Genomic DNA, 19256 nt, shown 5'->3' with positions numbered 1-19256 from the left:
TTTCGCTGACATCAATGGGCTCTGAATTAGGACCTCACTGCTTGCCACCCAGCTTGTGTGCTAAATGAATTCAGAAAGGGGGTTTAACAGCTTCTTTCACCTAATGATCTCCTGAGCTGTGCACTGAGAGACAGAGGGCTTTTTCCCCCTCTTTTTGGAGGACAGCAAAGGACAGTGTAGCAATAGCTATGCTGTGACCTGCGTTTTGCAAGTGGAATTTCCAAAAGAAAGAAACTGCTGGCATGCAAATGTGTTACTTTTCAGAGAAAAAATGTTATCCAAATGTTCTCCAAAACAGAAGAGCACTTACAGAAAGCTATTCCAGTAACAACCTGGATTAGGAATGTATAAACCATAATAAGAACATGCGTGGACACAGTTTGAAGAAACTGGGCAAGGGGACAGAACCAGTTTCGGAGAACAACTGACATACACACAGCTTTACAGACTGCACTGTAGTGGAGAAATTATATCTTAACTGTAATACTTGCAAACAAGCACTTTCAACAGACACACACTACAACTTGGTGTAAATGAGATGAAAAGGGATAGGAATACTGCTGTCATCATCCTATCACTCACCCCCCCCACCCCCCACCCCCCGCTCTGGGATCGTACGATTAACACAGCTCTGCTGCACAGGGGAATGTTTTATGGACTGTTGTGCTGCCCCATAACTTCAGCTCTATTTAAGAAGGCTGGAGTGGAGCTGAAGTGCAGCGCCATGGCCAGCACCATTACGGGGGAAGACAGCAGGAGCTGCAGATCACCAGGTTTTTGTAAGCTTGTGCTAGCTTTCATAAAGCATATGATGGCATGCCTTTATATGATCAGACTAAGTAACAATGTTCTCTCTACATGGCAGAGAGAGATTACATGAAACACACATCAGTACATCTACCACTGAACTGTCCTTCATAGTCCAGCATGTGTTTATTCATGCTCTTACCAAAGTCCAAAATTGTATCCTCAGCTGCATGGGCAAAGAGTAAATCGCAAAGGATGCTGCCCTGAATTCCCTGAAATGGCAGTTGCTACTGTCTGACTGATCATGACTCATACACCAGTTGATGTGTCCAGAGGGGAACCAGAGAGAAACAATAAAGAAGAAGCCTGGAAGCACAGTCCTCAATGCCAAATACAGGTTTATGGAGAAATCTATCCGGACTGTGGTGATCAGCTGACCCAAATTTATAGCTACTGGGTCTTCACTGTCCCGTATCAATAAAATCCCAACTCCCATAAGCAGACCTAAAACAGTGATGGTTGGTGACCAGAACTTCACAGTCTGGCAAACTCTCAAGTAACACTCCATCTGTAGGGGAAGAGAGAACCCGGCCAACAGTGGAGAAAAGGATGCAGGAATAATGGATGAAAGGATGAATGGATGAAGGGAAAAGGAAGAGCTCTAAACACCTGGGGAAGGCACTGATGCTTCAGCATGTGCACTGCTTTTGACATGACACAAGATGAGGTGAGGTCATATTCACAGGTCATGGTGAAATGAAGGAGCCCTAATACTCCTCATCACAATCCACACGACACCAAGCCTGAAGGAACAATTCAGTTGAGACATCAGCTCTTTCAGATAAAATACAGCTTACTCAACTAATCAGAGTTTTTCCCCAAACACAGTGAGCAACGCTTAATCAGGAACATAATGCCATGTGTGAAGGACATTTTGTTAAAAATACACTACATGTACTGAAGAACTCAATTTTTTTCATATGATGTGACATATAATGGGCACTGAACCAAAACACCACAGAAGTATGCAGTTTATGCTATCTCACTGGACTACCAAACAACATTTAACATTGAGAAAGTATTGCAGATATATATAGAGGATGTCTAAATGTTCCTTTACACTGTTACCACAATGATTGCTTTTCTTCCATGTTACCACAGCTGTTAAAAAGCCTTAATAAAGAGCTAATAACACAAGTAATTATAAAACATCTTAACCTCATTTGGAAAATATGTATGAGCTTTTTTGTTACTCCTTCTTCCCTGTCTTCTAATCAAGATCTCCACATCGAGCCCAGTTTTGCATTTTCTTAGCAGCATAAATTAGAAGCAACTCTATTCAAGTCAATAAAATTACTCCAACATGAAAATCAAATCAGCCATCTGCAAAAAACAGAGTCTAACAGGTAATTTTCCACTGACAGCTCTTACCATAAAACAGGTTACAGAGATTACTCTTTTATCTAACACTGAAAGTAAACAATTAATGCAAAATGTACAACGTCTGTAAAGACAGCATGTTCACTACTTGTGCCCTTTATATTTAATTATTTTCATCTTAGTAAGCAGACAGTTAAGTAAGACTACCATCAAGCTGTAGATGGAGCTTATTCATCATGCAAAACAGGCAGCTGAACATCTCTATTTATTTATGCATTATTTTACCTTTTGTTCCCAACTTGGAAAGCATGTGGAATCTATGAGACATTTTCACGCATCATTTCTTGCAGGAGAACATCAAGTCACCTTTTATGTCCTCAGGCAAACTTCTCCTACCTGATCTCAATAACTGTCCATATCAAAATTATTTTTCATACCTTGTGTAAGTAGCTGGAGGTTTCGGACTTCTTCTCTCACCTTCAGCTGAAGGACTTGCTGCAGAATGTGCTGTCGCAGGCTTTCCTGGGCAATGCCCATTCGTTCAAGCTTTTTGTCAGTAAGTCTCAGCAAAGCACGGCCTGGATGCAAAAGGCAAAAAGAAGAATCACCCAAGGATCTCCATTAATGCAGTGTTCTCACTCTGACAGGATAATTTGCTGCAGAAAAAATTCTCAGCCCTGAAATACCTCAGTCTGAGAGGTTATTGTTTTATCAGTTAGGTACTTCCTTACTATCAGAGATCTATGTTCCACTCCTCCCTTTTCTTTTGATTTTCTGTATTGTTTTGGTGCTTTCTGAGACATTTAGGCATGTAAAATAGGTATCTTGTGCCATTTTAGACAACCAATTGCCATTCTTAAGTGCCAGCTGGTCTCCCAAAGGTAGGATATCCCCTCTAAGTCTACAATTGGTCCAGGTGCCTAAATACACCCTCACTTATTTTCAAGCATCTACATTACTGTCAAGAAACCACCAGTGAATTTTACCAATTTAATAAATTTAAGATATACCGAGGATGAATATTGTTGCAATTCAGATATGCCTATAGTGTAACAGCACCATTTCTCAGGAGGGCCCTGTACTTCGTGGACCAGCCTTCAAAATCACTCTCAACAGTAACCTATCACAGCAAAACAGAAAAAAGAGCCAGAGATTTCCCTTCAGACTATCAGTTATATCTAAATCATTCCTGAAAAAGATGTTTGCCCAACTATAAGGAGCCTGGTCTTTTCAGGCAATCACTCCCAGTTTGTGACTTACCTTTACCATTAGGGTAATGTTGAACCACAGTCCCATGCAGATTGTAGATGTTAAGAAAATCAAACAATCCACACGCCCCAGATTCTGCTAATGGAACTCTGACTCCATCTTTTGGGCATCGCTATGCTGTATGTAAACAGGAGGAAGGCAGCACACTGGCTGAGCCAACACTAAGGAAGTATTTGGACCAAGCGGAGAACCAAAGCATCAAGCAAAGTTTTACCTTAGGAAGAAAACCAAAACTTACTTTCTTTGGTCTTCACCACTGCCGTAAGCTAGTACAGGGAGGAGTGCCCTGCAGCCCTCTACTGACCCTTGATTCCCAGTATATACATTTGCTATCCAAAGGTGCCCTGGCCAATATCAGCAAATCACACTGGAGCTATGTTGACGCTACCTTGGAAAACGGCATGTTGTTTGGTTCACTTTTTTAAACAAACTCAACTTTTTACTTCCTCTAGTTCTGACTGTAAGCATTTTTTAATTATTAAAAATCCCTTCTTCGATTTCTCAGGCTTTATTCTGAAACCAGAAGAAGATAGCAAAGAGCAAGTTACTCCCTCTGCAACACAGCAGCCTCTGTGCTACCATTACTGTGGCTTTTGGATGAATGGTATAATTTAGCTCATCATAAAGTGTTACTCAACACAGCAAGATAAGGCCCTTATTCAATCTCTTTGCTTACAAAACAGCAACGACTACAGAATTTTTATAATTATTTTAATTAAAAAATTAAAGATAAATGCCAAGAATTTAAAGGGGCGCATAATATTTGCCCCAAACCAAGCAGTTAGCGGTATACCCTTCACTAACGTCGTGGTTTAACCCCAGCCGGCAACTGAGTACCACACAGCTGCTCGCTCACTCCTCCCCCCTGGCAGGATGGGGGAGAGAATTGGAAGAGCACAAGTGAGAAAAACTCGTGGGTTGAGATAAAAACAGTTTAATAATTGAAATAAAATAATAACAACAACAACAATAATAATAATACACAAAGCAAGTGATGCACAGTGCAATTGCTCACCACCCGCCGACCGATGCCCAGCCAGTCCCCGAGCAGCGGCCCCCCCGGCCAGCTTTCCCCAGTTTATGTACTGAGCATGACGTCACAGGGTATGGAATGTCCCTTTGGCCAGTTTGGCTGTGCCCCCTCCCAGCTTCTTGTGCACCTCCAGCCTTCTCAGTCAGTAGAGCATGGGAAGCTGAAAAGTCCTTGACTAGTGTAAGCACTGCTCAGCAACAACTAAAACATCGGTGTGTTATCAACATTGTTCTGGTCCTAAATCCAAAACACAGCACTGTACCAGCTACTAAGAAGGAAATTAAGTCTATCCCTGCCAAAACCAGGACAACTAACTGCTAGATTTCACCCAGAAGCGGTTCTGGGAAGCGGTTAGTGGGATCTTGATATGATGCAATGTAAAATACCAGGATATTACTATTAGCAAAGCAAGATGTTATTGATCATATAAAAAATGACAGGGTTCATATATTTTCTGCCCTTCCATGCCTCTCAAGCACTACACGCTATGGAGGATGACCTTCTGATTAGGAAAACTTTCTTTGAAATCACAAACAAGAAGAATTCTATGGGTTAATGTAATAACAAAATATGGAAATTAGTCTCTTACAGATCAATGCCAGCTGTCCAATTCCCCTGGTGATACAGACAGTAATAATTACTTCAATTTTTATATCATCTTATCACACTAAAGCATCTTAAAGCAATTTATAAAGGATGTACAGCAGTCCAAGAGTATGGTCTGTAATGTCAATCTAGCAACTGAAAGCAAACGAAATATAAACAGGTCATCAGTTTAAAGAGTGCCAACATGCATGTCATCTTAGGGCAGGGAGTCAGCAACAGTAATGTGAAAGGACAGACAGAGGCCATGCATCTCATCCAGTGCCCTCCATCTCTTTTTGGCCATGGATATAGTCATTACTCTTTACTTCCTCTGGGCAACTCTTTGTTTCATATTCAGATAGGTCTTCTACCCCAGTCACTGCCTTTGGAAGTTGAGTGTGTACAAAACAGAGACTTCTCTTTGCAACTTCTGGCATGCCAGTTCCTCTGTGCCTTAGGCTCAAAGCACAATGCCATTGGAAAAAATTGTCTTTGACTCATACTATCTGCAGCAGCTTGCACAAGTTGCCTTAAATTAACTCTTTCTTGCACCAAATCCAATGTGACATGTTGAGGCAGTGATGAGGTGAGAAGGCAAACATCCCAATGTGGCTTTTCAAGAATGCAGTAAGTGAACCGAACTAAGAAAATTCAATCCTCCTCATACTTTCTTCCCCCTCAACACTCAGAACAACAACATCCAAGTCAGAACTGGAATAATTTTTTATTCTAGTACTAAGTCATGCCTTTGAAAAGATATCGCTAATGCCTGGATCAGTCACCAAAGCCAATTAGTTACTAAGGCCAACGTCCTGACAATCAGCTTATGATTTCGGATGCTTCAGTGTCTTGCTTCCTGTACTGTACATATCTGAAAGAGTTATCATTTGGCGCTAAGAATTCTGTAAGGTTTATTGAACATTGAAACCAGTTGTCCAGAGAGGTTGTGGAGTCTCCATCTTTGGACACATTCAAAACCTGACTAACAAGGTCCTGAGCAACCTGCTGTAGTTGCCCCTGCTTTGAGCAGGGGATTGGACTAGATGATCACCAGAGGTGCCTTCCAACATCACCTGTTCTGTGATTCTGTGAAACAACCTGCATGAAGGATCTCAAGATAAAGATCTATTTTCTTTAAAAAAGAGACGATTAACGAAGGAAATTAGTAAGCATACACAAAAGATAGTCATTTTGGCAAGCATCACAGTTTAAAACAGAGAGACAGCTATACAGTAAAAATTGGGGATAGACTTTTAGTTTTCAGAGAGTGCTGGATAGAATGTATTGTCAAGAGCAGAACATGCAACAAACGTAACATTTTCTAAAAGTGTACACTGATCTTTGCTAGGACACAAGTAAAGGAACTTTACCTACATCTCAGGAAAATTTCCCAACGCTACAGAACTGGCGCTACCTCTTAGATGCAGCAGCTACACGCACACAAGAGATCAGGAGATTTTTTTCAAAAGCACCTTGACTAATAGAACCATAAAGATCGCAGTCACAAATACCTAGGCCTTGGCTCTAGCTAACTGCAAGGCTGGAAACCAAATGCCTTAAAAAACCCCACAACTCCCTCAGTACCTGTACACATCTTTTAGCACCTAAACCCCAGCCCTCTCATACTCAGGACAGATCAGCCGTGGAATGTTCTGAGACACCCCGAGGGCAGACACAGAATATAAAATACTTTCCAGCTTAATAATGGATTGATGGCCTAATTCTTTCTAATATGACTTAGCTGCTGCAGATCTCATTTGATCAAGCTGGGATTAGATGAAAATTTGAACGGAGGGAGAAACATTGCATGCCACAGAACATTAATATGAGTATAAGCATTGGTCCAATGAGGTTGGCATTGGCCCTAGAGCAAGAAATGTGGCACAGTCTGATGTACCTAATCAGAAATGCTTGTACCTCCCTGCACTGGTATAGCCTACTGCTCTTCTCCCCGAGCCTGTGAAGCTGTGCCAACTGCCAGTTCACAGACATCTAGAGGGACACCACGCGAGAAGCCTTGAAAGTACACTTGTAATGAAGGTGAATGAATAGGTAAGAAAGGACTTATTAAATGTGTAGAAAGAACTGAAGAAATACCGAGAAATGAGAGCACATAGTTAGTAAGAGGCTGGTCTCATGCAAAACCCTGAAGAAAACTATGACTAATTTAAAGTTGATGAAAATGATAAACCACTAGTGGGAACAAATGATGTGTGCGAAATACGGCCAAGAAACGTGATCTTGTCTCCCGAGTACAATATGATAGGTATACCTGAATGTCAAGACAAGATATTCAGTTTACTTACTATGGGGCACAGAATCTAGGAAACAAAGAACAGGGCAGAGAACACAAGGACATTAAAAAATGCCCTAATGCCAGACCAACAGCTCACCCAGCCCTGTATTCAGACTGGCAATAGGAGATATATTTCAGGAGAGCTATTGGGAGGGCTACTTTCTGAAGTCATTCCCTTTGTACCGTGCTAGCATCCAGAACTGTTATACTAGGGTTATTAGAGAATATGGCATTTTTAGCACCTATTTATTGTCCTGATGTCCATAAATTTGTCTTTTTGATCTTCCTGATATTGTCTGCCTCTGCAGCCTCCCAGGGTAGCAAATTCCAGAAGCTCACTGCCCATTTTTGTCTGTTTTATATTGAATTCTTATTAATTGCTTCACGTGTTCTCTAGTTTTTGCATTGCAGTATTTGGTTAACAGTTCAACATTCAGCTTATCTGTTGCTTCCATGATTTGTAAACTTCAGTCATATGCCTTTTGATCATATTTCTGGATGGATCCAGCTGACAAACCTAGAAAAACAGGAACATGGGATTCACTAAGCCCCTAAATTATGCAAGATGAAAACTTTTCAAGTTCATACTTAAATGCTGCAAGCACCATTTTAAATTGTTGTTGACACAACAGGATATTCTTACTTAATTGATAATAATGTGCTTCTCTAGTTTTGAAGTAGAACAATTTCAAACATATTGCTTTTGCATGTACCTCTTTAGTTCCACAAACATATTTATAATTCTAGTTCACTGGGTGAACTATTTCACTACTTGAAATAGTCTGATCACAGCTTTCCTCTTGCTTATATAGGCTGATTGTTTGCTTCTTTTCAGTTCAGTGATTAAAAACAAGCCTCCCAGGACTTATCAAGTAAGACATTTCCATGACAGAGACACAGACATTAATATCATTGTTCAGGTGCTGGTGAGACACAAGTATAAAATTCTCATTATATACTCAGGAAAGAAGAATTCAAACAAGAATAGGCAGAGAGAGAGGCTATGACTTCATAGTGAGGAATGGTGAAACTGTGAGAGGAGGCAAGAAAAAGAATAGTCACCTACAGAATGAAAATGGCCTCACGATGGCAGTGGAGGAAGATGAACATTAGGCAAAGAGAATAACTATTAAACTAAGGAACTACGTTGAAAAGAGAACAAATGGATAAGAATACAATTGACGACGCTGGGTTCAGAAACATCTTGTAAAAGAAGCAGCACAATCCAGAAATCAATCAAATTTTCAGAGCAAACTCGATATGACTTCATGACACTGTTCTTGATAACCCATCAGATCTTCTACAGTCCTAGATTTTCTGCTTTCCACATGAGAATTTAAGAGCACGTCTCTCCTTCTCATGCCAGTCTCATCACTAATCAACCAGACACATCAGCCCCTTTGTCATCAATGCCTTGTGGCAAATCTATAGCTTTTCTTGCAAAAGCAGTTAGTTCTGGCTCGTCTTACTCATCATTTTAGTCCTAAGACTGGTGCAGACTCTTGGTAAACTGCAGCTTGCATTACCACTCTCTTTGCCCCACTTCAGCTATCTAATATCTCACTAATCAGGGAAGACTCACGCTTCAAAAGTAAAAATGGATTCATTTTTCATCAGACTCACCACCGCAGCAAACACTTTATTGGTCTACCTACTAGCATAATGGCAGCTGCCAGCCTAGGCAAAGAATTAGCTCCCAGAATTGCTATTGGTAGCTGCCTGGTACTTCTGACACGATGAATGACACTCAACTGGGGACCAGCTTAGACAGATAGGAGACACAAGGCATACTGGTACGGAAATAAAGCAGAGGGAACAATAGTTTCTAACAATAGGGACCAGGAGCAAAGAAGACTGCTTAACCTTGATGAATATCAGAGATGTCCAACTGAGGAAGTTCTCCATCATCAGAGCCAGCATTCTTGTGCTTTCTCATCCTGTTAACAAATGCAGCAAAACTCCATGGAGCTGTAGGAATTACTTTCTGGTAAGTCACAGGAATGGGAGAGGCCCATGACTCTAGTATGGCTCCAGTGGAAGCACAGGAAAGCACAGGAAGACATTTGCTCATGTATCAAACTAGCGTTGGACATGCCTTTATTTGTTAACATCATCAAAGAAGAATATGATTATTTTCTGGCTCTTTCTCACTCATTATTTGCTGGATCTGGATGAGGCCAGCTGTACAGTAAAGTTTCTCAAAGAAAACACTGTCATACTGATCAATTAATGTCTGATCAAACTCAGAAAAACAGCTATGTAAACAAAGGCACTTTCCAAATATTATCTGCATCCTTTGTCTTCACATCATGTCTGTTTATAGTTCTGACAAGAGGAAGTGATGACTATTGTTACTGCTGCCAATAAATCTACAATAACCTATAAAACCCCTCTCAGGTCACAGTTCTCTTGCACCTTTCTGCCCTTCCTCCACACTTCTGAACTGCAATCACGAACAGGATATGAAAGAAAAGTAACAACACAATCTTTAACTTAGCTGCATTTTCAAATACAAAATTAGCAACAATCAAGACATGACTTTGTTTCTAAATTTGTCTGTTTCTGACAAACTTATTAAGTGGTCAGTAATATATCTGGGAAGCTATTTAACTCAGATTACTTAGTTTGGCATAGCTTCCTCTCACCTTAGCACTGCCTTTCCCAATTCCCTCCATATTCCATTAAATAACGCTGTCATTTTCTATTCTCTTAACTCTGACACAGTCCTTTGAGCTATATATCTCCAGCTCAACAATGGTCTCCGAAAACGCACCAACTTAGGAGATGTCTTTCTGGCACTCAGTTTTGCCCTGGCTCTTCCCAAGGACCTCTCCCAGCTAGCTACTGCCAGCTGCTCCTCCCCAGCCACCACTAACTTTGGGGCTCCTATGCCCTGCTACACAGGCTCAAGCATGTCCATCTCTTCAGTCACAACAATGTTGGATTTATGCCATTGAAAGAAAACAACAAACCTGCAGTAATGGTGAAGTCATGTAAAAGTACTAAAAGACAGTCAGTTAACAGAGCATAGATCTTGAATACTCATTTTAGGGACTGCATTTTAAAAGTACCCTTACTCTCTCCCTCGTAGATACTTTCTTCCACCCAAGCAGCTCCAAACAGTCCAGGTATCTTGAAAAGTCACGCTAAAGGCAAAAATCCCTCTCCGGAAGTAAGAGTCTCCCGACTCCCAAATCCTCCCATAAATAAAGGAAGCAATTCCTGCTCCTTGACTCATCCACACATTTTCAAGAAAGTATTTAACTGTATACTTTAATTGAGTGGGAGCACCACATATCCTTATATCACAGAATCATAGAATCGTTTAGGTTGGAAAAGACCTTTAAGACCATCAAGTCCAACCATTAACTTAGGACTGCCAAGTCCACCACTAAACCACGTCCCCAAGCACCACATCTACACGTCTTTTAAATACCTCCAGGGATGGGGACTCCACCACTTCCCTGGGCAGCCTGGTCCAATGTTTCACCACTCTTCCAGTAAAGACATTTTTCCTCACGTCCAATCTAAACCTCCCCTGGCGCAACTTGAGGCCATTTCCTCTCGTCCTATCGCTTGTTACTTGGGAGAAGAGACCGACACCCACCTCACTACAACCTCCTTTCAGGGAGTTGGAGAAAGCGATGAAGTCTCCCCTCAGCCTCCTTTTCTCCAGGCTAAACAACCCCAGTTCCCTCATAAGACTTGTTCTCCAGATCCCTCACCAGCTTCATTGCCCTTCTCTGGACACACTCCAGCACCTCAATGTCTTTCTTGCAGTGAGGGGCCCAAAACTGAACACAGTATTCGAGGTGCGGCCTCACCAGGGCCGAGTACAGGGGCACGATCACTTCCCTACTCCTACTGGCCACACTATTTCTGATACAGGCCAGGATGCCATTGGCCTTCTTGGCCGCCTGGGCACACTGCCGGCTCATGTTCAGCCGGCTGTCGACCAGCACCCCCAGGTCCTTTTCCGCCAGGCAGCTTTCCAGCCACTCTTCCCCAAGCCTGTAGCGCTGCATGGGGTTATTGTGGCCGAAGTGCAGGACCCGGCACTTGGCCTTGTTGAACCTCATACAGTTGGCCTGGGCCCATCGATCCAGCCTGTCCAGGTCCCTCTGCAGAGCCTTCCTACCCTCGAGCAGATCAACACTCCTGCCCAACTTGGTGTTGTCTGCAAACTTACTGAGGGTGCACTCGATCCCCTCATCCAGGTCATTGATAAAGATATGAAACAGAATTGTTACAGATATGTAAGAGGCTTAGTTATCAAATTTTGAATTAATTACTCTAGTGTCTAATGATTTACAGATATATTCTAAAATAACTTTATTCTAAGACAATATTGGTTCTATACAAAGAATGGAAGGAGTTAATGAGAAATTGTGCATCGTGATTACTGGAAGTGGTTCACTAAGTAATTTACTGTACTGATGGGAACTATATTGATTCCTTACAAGTCTTGAGTAAAAGACTGTTAGACAGTCCTGTTTTTCAGCTGAACATATTCAGGACCTGATGATTTTAATAGGAGGAAATATTCCCCTCTGAAATATAAATTCAGGCACAAATCATATTACACCACTTTTCAAATGTACTGTAAAATGTGAGACAAACATTTTTAGTGCTCTCAGGAAGGACCCGATAGGACCCACAAAGTAAATGAAGGATAAATGTAAACCTTTAGCAGGCAGCCTATAAATCCACATTGCTTGTTGTATATACATTTGCCAACCTACTTCCTGGCCATACAAAATTATATATTATCTACAGCTATATATAAAGATATAAAGACATATAATAATGGCCTTCTGTTATATTGCACATTGTATTTTTTAAGAAACAAAATCCAGGACTATTGTTTGCTGGTATCTGTGTGCTAGATTTATGGTGCCCCTATTCAAATAAACAACCTCAAGGTCTTTTTTGTTTGTGATGAAGTGAGTGAATGTGTCAACACCTTTGATTTTGTCCACCATCAGCAGGACACACGGTTCTTCAATTCCTCATTAATCTATTGTCGCTCAGTGTGCAACCCATTATGCATTACATATCCCATTTCTTTATTAATAATAATAAAAAAAAACATTAGATCATGCCTGCTGGCAAAACTCCTGTTAATTTATTCAGGAGTAAACACACATTCATACATTATAATGCACAGCTTCTACACAGAACAGATTAGGAAAGGGAAAGCCAATTTAGAAAGCATTACAATCGACTGAACTCTTTACAGCAAACTCAAACAAGAGCCTTTCCTGTAACTCCTAATGGTGGACCTCACAAAAATCAGAAAAAAAGGGATCATTTATTACCACAAGAAAAATAACCACACACACACACACACACACACACAAAAATCAAACACTCATTCTTGACGTGCCCAACCCAACTGGAACTGGGAAATCCTTGAAATCACACAGAAGACTGTTTTACCTTCTGACACCTCTAAAGCAAAAGGGGTTCTGCAGTTCTACCTAGAAATAGAACTGGTGTGTGCATCCAGCAAAGGGGACAAGCCCCATGAAGTACACATGTGAATTCAAAAAAAAGCTGCCATTTAATTAAGTCAGGAAGAACACCTGCTCCTATTACAGACAAACATACTCACTGAGCTCTCTGAACTGCGCTAGTATGAAACACTCATGTGGCTGAAGACCAGGCTCTGGGAGCCTGCCTCCCCCATCCAAGGGACAGAAATTATCAGTAAATATTGCTGCTTGCTCTAAGTTGCTACTTATCAATCCAATCAATAACCCAAAGGTGCTACGCCACAAAATACAAACCAAGGACACAATTCTTCAGTATGCCATATATGGAAAGATGAGGAAAGACAATCCATTTATATGCAATGTCTTTCGTGTTTTTGTAATGCCTCGGAAGGCGACCTTGGGGGCCATCTCACTCATTCTGCGATGCTGGGGAAAGCCGTCCCTTCTTCCTCATGATTACTCTGCCATACAGCATTCAGGCAAAAACCTACACAAAGTAGTATTTGGAACATGTTTAATTCATTTTCTGAATTTCTTTTCATGCCAAACTTGTGGGAAGCAAGGAGGACCTACATAATGTGACCAGACAGCTTACTGTACTGCATTATGAAAGCTCTGTGAGCCATCATAGGTTCCAGCGGACCAGAATTTGAGAACTTACATTTTCTAGTAAGATTTTCCAATCCCTGCTTTGTTTTAAAAAAAAAAAAAGAGCAAAATTAAAACTTTATTAAATATTAAAAATAGCTTTCACATCCCAATGCTGAGCTACATACAGTATTACAACATTTCCCAATCTGTACCCCAGCTCCCTCCTGCTCCACGTTGTTATCTCCAAGCAGCTTTCAGTGGTGCTTTCTTCCATGCCTGTACCAGCTTTACCCTTCATTTTTTAATAAAAAATGAAATTGAGAAAGGTTTTGTGTTAATATTAATGATGTTAAAAATTAATGTTAATAAAAATGGAAAATTAAAAGCAGCATGCTCGTAGGTTAAGCACTGCAGACTGCTTCAACTCTCCTAACCTGAAGGAAGAATCAGCCACACCTCTCTTGATGCACTTTTTGCTCTACCATTTCTCTTTGGGGGCTTTAACTAGAAGCCTGGCACCTGTCAAGCTGCCCACACCACCTCTGATGGGCCCTTGACTTACAGTTTACGCTGCCCATTTTATAACCTAGGGGAAGATAATTTTCCTATTGTAAGAGTCACCTCTACTCAACTATATGCACAGTCTTACAGATACAGACACTAATCTGTTGCTACATTGCTGGTTCAGTAGTACAACAAACTTTGCAGAGCTCCTTTGCATTTCTTGCAGTCTATTACTGTAGCTGCAAGGAGAATCAGGACATAAGGATTTTATTCTGCTGGCCTATTCCTCCTATTTAATACTTACACACGACCTGTAGAAGACTATGAGACTATAGTAATTTTGGATCAGAAATAAAACAGATACCTAAACAATGACTTATTGTACCTAATTTGTAAGCAACCGTAACAGAATCCAGACCTTATTTTTTGAAATTCTGCCTCCTGTACCCCATGCATTTGACTCAGCAAGACGTTCCACCATGCATACAGAAGCAGAACCAATAACAATAATAATAATATAACACTAACGTACAGGAGCCTTACCAGAGGCTGCAGCCTGGCACTGTGGTCCAAACGGAACACGCAGCCCAGACCCCTGCTCTGGCTTTGGGTCTCACTCTCCCAGGGAAAAATAAAAGCTCATTTTCCCCTACAAGGTGCAGGAAGGCAGGAAGACGTTGTGTGACCTTTTTTATAAAAATAACTACTGTAGCTAGGAGCAAGGAAACTCTCCCAAAAAGAGGGAGATGCCTCATCTCCGAACTCCCAGGGGAACGTGCCGAAGCCCATCTCCTCCTCCAAGCCAGGGGCCCCAGGACTCCCGAGGAAAGGCTGCACTGACCTTGCTGCAATGCACTCAGGAACCTGTATGCAAGACACAAGGCACAAATCTCTGCCAACTCCCAGCCTGTTTCCAAGACCAGACACAGAGAACCCACTCCAGCCCTCGGGGGAGCATCCCGTCGGCAGCGTTACACAGCCCTCCCTTCCCTGCACACCAGGGAAAGCACCAACTGCCCAGGCAGGTGGTTAGCTTGGAGGCAGGATTTGAAAGCCCTCAGGCTGAGGGGGAAGCCAGACTTATTTTCCCTTCTGCTCAGAGTGGGACAATTTTGGGCACGCATAAAGAAGCAACTCCAGGCACCAAGGTAAATTCATAGCTAAAATAAAAAGGGAAATAAGATGTTCAGACACCTACAGGCTTTTTCAGCAACCACACAAGGGACTGTTCTGGATGATAATTCAGGAGTTCAGTTTGCAATCCAGAGCATCACACCTAGGTCTTGCATTAGGCGTAATGGGATCTGTGCATGTCACTCACTCTCTGGCTGCTCAGCAGCAGATGCCTAGAAAGGAGCTTGGGAGCAATGCAAGAATCTAACAACACTTTCCCAAAATACTCTCTCAGCCTCCAAAAGCTTGTAGTTTAGGGACTAATTAACAAAAATAGAGTTGGCTAATTTGAGCTACAGCTGAGCCTAAGGTCAGTGGATGGCTTCCAGTGACTATAGTCACTGGAATAAGTCTATAATACTTAGAGCTGCTTGTGAGAGGAACCTCACCAACATCTTAAAATGGCAGAACAATTCTCCATTCCCAATGTGATTTGATCTAGCAGGAAGGGGCAAAACAGGAAACAAGTGCTGCAGTGTAAACCTAAACTAATTAAAATGAGAAATGAGTTCAGTAATGAGGCTAATTCACAATTAGAGACACCTAGCAGTGCAATGGGTGATTCTCAAGTCCTTGCGGTTGTCAGATGAAGTTTTTGGAAGAGCTCAGGTTATTGGGGTCTGTACAAGAGGGAGGCAGCAGTACTGGGGGGCTGTTTACTTCTGCATGAGATCCAGCATTCCAAAAGGCCTTGGAAAAGGCCTTTCCCAAAGTGGGAAAGAATAAGAGGAAGAAAAAGAAATTTATATAAACCAAACAAGTACTAGTAAACTCCCAAATGTCAGGAAATAGGTTTTTTTTTTCCTTTATCTTACATTGTCTTTCTGATAGCTTCAGTGGGTTTTATTTCTACTATAAATTAATTTTTTTCTCTTTCAGAGAGTCTGCATCACTTCAGAACCGCATATGTTAAAGCACTGTATTATGTATGAATCTTTACTTACACCTTGGTTTTAAAAAAGAGAGAGGACACATTTGAACACGACATGATCCACCTTTAAGTCTTTTTGTTAAAGAGGCACTGAGTTGAACAAACACTAATCAACCAATAAAATCAGATTAGAGAAAAAGCAACAACTGTGGCTAGTGAATGTATTATAACCCTTATCGACAATTTGCATATAATAATTTATACAGAGGAAGAAGACTGGAAACTATCATCACAGACATTTCCTATGGTAATACTGAAGACTAGCTCTCTAAGCGGACCAAAAGAGCAGATGACACACTGTTTAAGCACAGTGCTTTTATTTACAGAACATGCATTAGGTGTCAGTGACACACTGGTTAAGTCTAGGGCCAGATACTTCCCTGGTGCAAAGAGTGACTATTCTGACGGGTTCAATGAAGATGCACCCACTCATATCAGAGCTCAGACACAAATATACAAAATAATTTTTCCACTGGTTTACACACACACACTGAACAAAGAAATACATCCTTTTCAGCCTGGCAAAACTTTCCTAAACCACAAGAGTCTAGAGAATGTTTTCTGAGTACTAATACTGAGCCACAAATTTAATCCTTAGTCAAGTATTAAATTGTTTATCTTCATCTCCATTCATTAGCTTGCACTCAGTCTTCAATACAAAAGCCAAATCATTTTAGGGTTAGTTTCAAATGTAGTTTTGGTTATGCAGGAAATAAAATTTCTTGTTTCTACATAATAAACAAACATTTAGGCTTAACACTCTTTCCTGGGTTGTAGACACACGTCTTGTGAAACTCTAGCAAGTAACAATATTCACTTAGCAAGATCTGAATAGCAGCAATACAAACCCAAAAAGCGACAACAGATACTAAGAAATTATTTACTTCATCTTCCAGTATAATTAAAATTCTAAAACAAATATCCTGATATGTAAATGCTCTTTGCTCAATTCACTTATATTTCTTCTGTAATGTTCTCCTTCGAGTCCTCTTTGCGATACACATTGTGCTTGGTTTTCCTCACCAGAGTTTTTCTGTTTTCTTCGCACTGGAACAGTTATCTTCTGCAGTTTTCTCAGACCGCAAAGCTTCCCTGCTTAAGGAATATGTGTGCACCACGTGAGCACTGACAGTGTGAAATCCTGTCAATACCCCAGAAGTAAATCGGCTGGATGGTAAGTCAGATCACAGCTGTCTATAGATTGAAGTATCAACTACAAATCCTTCAGCACAGTTGCATAAGAAGCTGATCTAAATCAAGTTATTTCTAACCTGCTCCCAAGCAATTTTCTGATGGCCTTTGAAGACAGGCAGGCCAAGATTCTTTCTGCAACTTACAGCAAGCCACGGGCACTCCCAGTCATGTCCTCAAGACCTTGTATCTGCTCTCAGCAGCCAGGTGCTACTTAAATGGTAAGGAGGAGATCGCAGAAGGTCCATTAGAGTGGTGTAGGAAACATTTTTGTTATTCAGCTAGCAAGAAAAGGACCTGGGGTCCTGGTGGATACCAAGTTGAACATAAGCCAGCAATGTGCCCTTGCAGCAAAGAAGGCCAACAGCCTCCTGGGCTGCAGCAGGGCAGAGCATTTCCAGCAGATCAAGGGAGGTGATCCTTCCCCTCTACTTGGCCCTGGTGAGGCCACATCTGGAGTACTGTGTCCAGTTCTGGGCTCCTTAGTACAAGAGAGACATGGACATACTGGAGCAAGTCCAGCAAAGGGCCATGAAGATGATTAATGGACTGGAGCATCTGTCAGATACGGAAAGGCTGAGAGACCTGAGACTGCTCAGCCAGGAGAAGAGAAGGCTCGGGGAGAGCTTTTCAATGTGCGTAAATACCTGATAGGAGGAGTAAAGAGACAATGGGCACAAACCAAAACACAGGAAGTTCCATTTAAACTTAAAGAAGAACCTTTTTTATTATGAGTGTGCTTGAACACTAGAACATATGTTCAGAAAAGTTGCAGAGTTTCCATTCTTGGAGATACTCAAAACTGAGGGGACATAGCCCTGGACAACCGGCTCTAGCTGACCCTGCTTTAAGCAGGGTATTTGACAAGGTGACCTCCAGAGCTGCCTTCCAACCTCAATGACTCTCTGATTCTATTCCATGAAGGTACAGAGCAGCAAATCTGGCTGTCTGCACTTCAGTACAGTTAGCAAGGTCACAATTAGCAGCTACTGAATACGAGAGTCTTACATAATTTGTATATCAATATATTCAATTGAAATGTGCAAACCAAGGAGACAGGTGAAAAAATACCTAGCTACTTGGAACCTCCCTCAAAATTGTTCGTATACTAGTGTACACCACCTGCAGTATCCCTCAGTAGGAGCATCCAGACATTGGATTTCTCTAAAAGAAGTGTTACGACTAGCAAGGTTAGAAAGGCAGAAGGATGGGGGCTATTAAGCATGTAAAACATGGGTTTTTTCAGCCCTTTGAAGCTCACCTGATGTTGCACGCTCTGAAAACAGGGCTGCGGCTCGTTCCAAGAATGTGCATTCTCCACCACTGTCCATTCCAGCAAATTAATCAGTGCCACCATTGTCCAGGCACTGGAACTCAGTCATTTCTACTATCAAATCACCCCAACGGTTTCTGGGATGATTCTGGCCTAGGCCACTTCACACTTCCCCAGAAACTCCCAGGTATGGTTCAGGAACTAGCAGAGACTGGAAGCTGTTCCCCACGGATGGTGTGAGCACAGACATCCTGTCCTGAAGAGTAAAAGCCCTTAGCAGCATGGGCACGAGCTATTCCTTGCCACTTAGCCTCAGTGCCAAAAGATGTTTGAGGAAACATCACTGACATCAACACAGCAACATTACAGAGCCACAAATTCTGTTGGCAAAACCAAGCTAACTCTACTAGCATTGTACATCTGTTACGTAAGGGTCTGTTCAATCTTAAAAAACAAGAGGGCTTCCAGGATTCATTGTCTCTTTCTGAAAAGTAAAAGCATAAGCTGGTTTCTCAGAAATCAGATTCAGAGGTGAGACAAAATTATTTCCTCCCTTGTGAATTCTATGTGTCCATTGGCACAAGTCAGAGCAGTTGGAAAGTATTTCCTCCGCTGTTTCTTACCTGTTCTAAACTATTAAATTACTTAGTTCTCTCGACAGTGGAAATGAGGAAAAGCAATGGGAAAGAGATGTTTGGTTAAGTTTTCAGTGACTATGGCAATTTTACTTAAGATTTAATTTTCGCTTCTAGGCATTTGAAGGATTCTGCTGTTTTCAGACCTGTCTC

General features: G+C 41.5%; 1 protein-coding gene across 3 annotated transcripts in view; it reads right to left on the bottom strand.

Annotated features, from left to right (window-relative positions):
* SAMD12 (sterile alpha motif domain containing 12) overlaps positions 1-19256 on the bottom strand; it is a 184531-nt gene that overhangs the window by 93485 nt on the left and 71790 nt on the right. For all 3 annotated transcript variants that reach the window (XM_076329194.1, XM_076329197.1, XM_076329196.1), the window contains exon 4: positions 2565-2705. In XM_076329194.1, the coding sequence (XP_076185309.1) occupies positions 2565-2705 (141 nt within the window). The remainder of the gene's footprint in view (positions 1-2564; positions 2706-19256) is intronic.

Source organism: Aptenodytes patagonicus, chromosome 2, assembly GCF_965638725.1.
Source record: "Aptenodytes patagonicus chromosome 2, bAptPat1.pri.cur, whole genome shotgun sequence".
Taxonomy (NCBI): Eukaryota; Metazoa; Chordata; class Aves; order Sphenisciformes; family Spheniscidae; genus Aptenodytes; species Aptenodytes patagonicus.
Note: the sequence above shows the minus strand (reverse complement) of the source record. Positions and strands in the feature narration are given on the sequence as shown.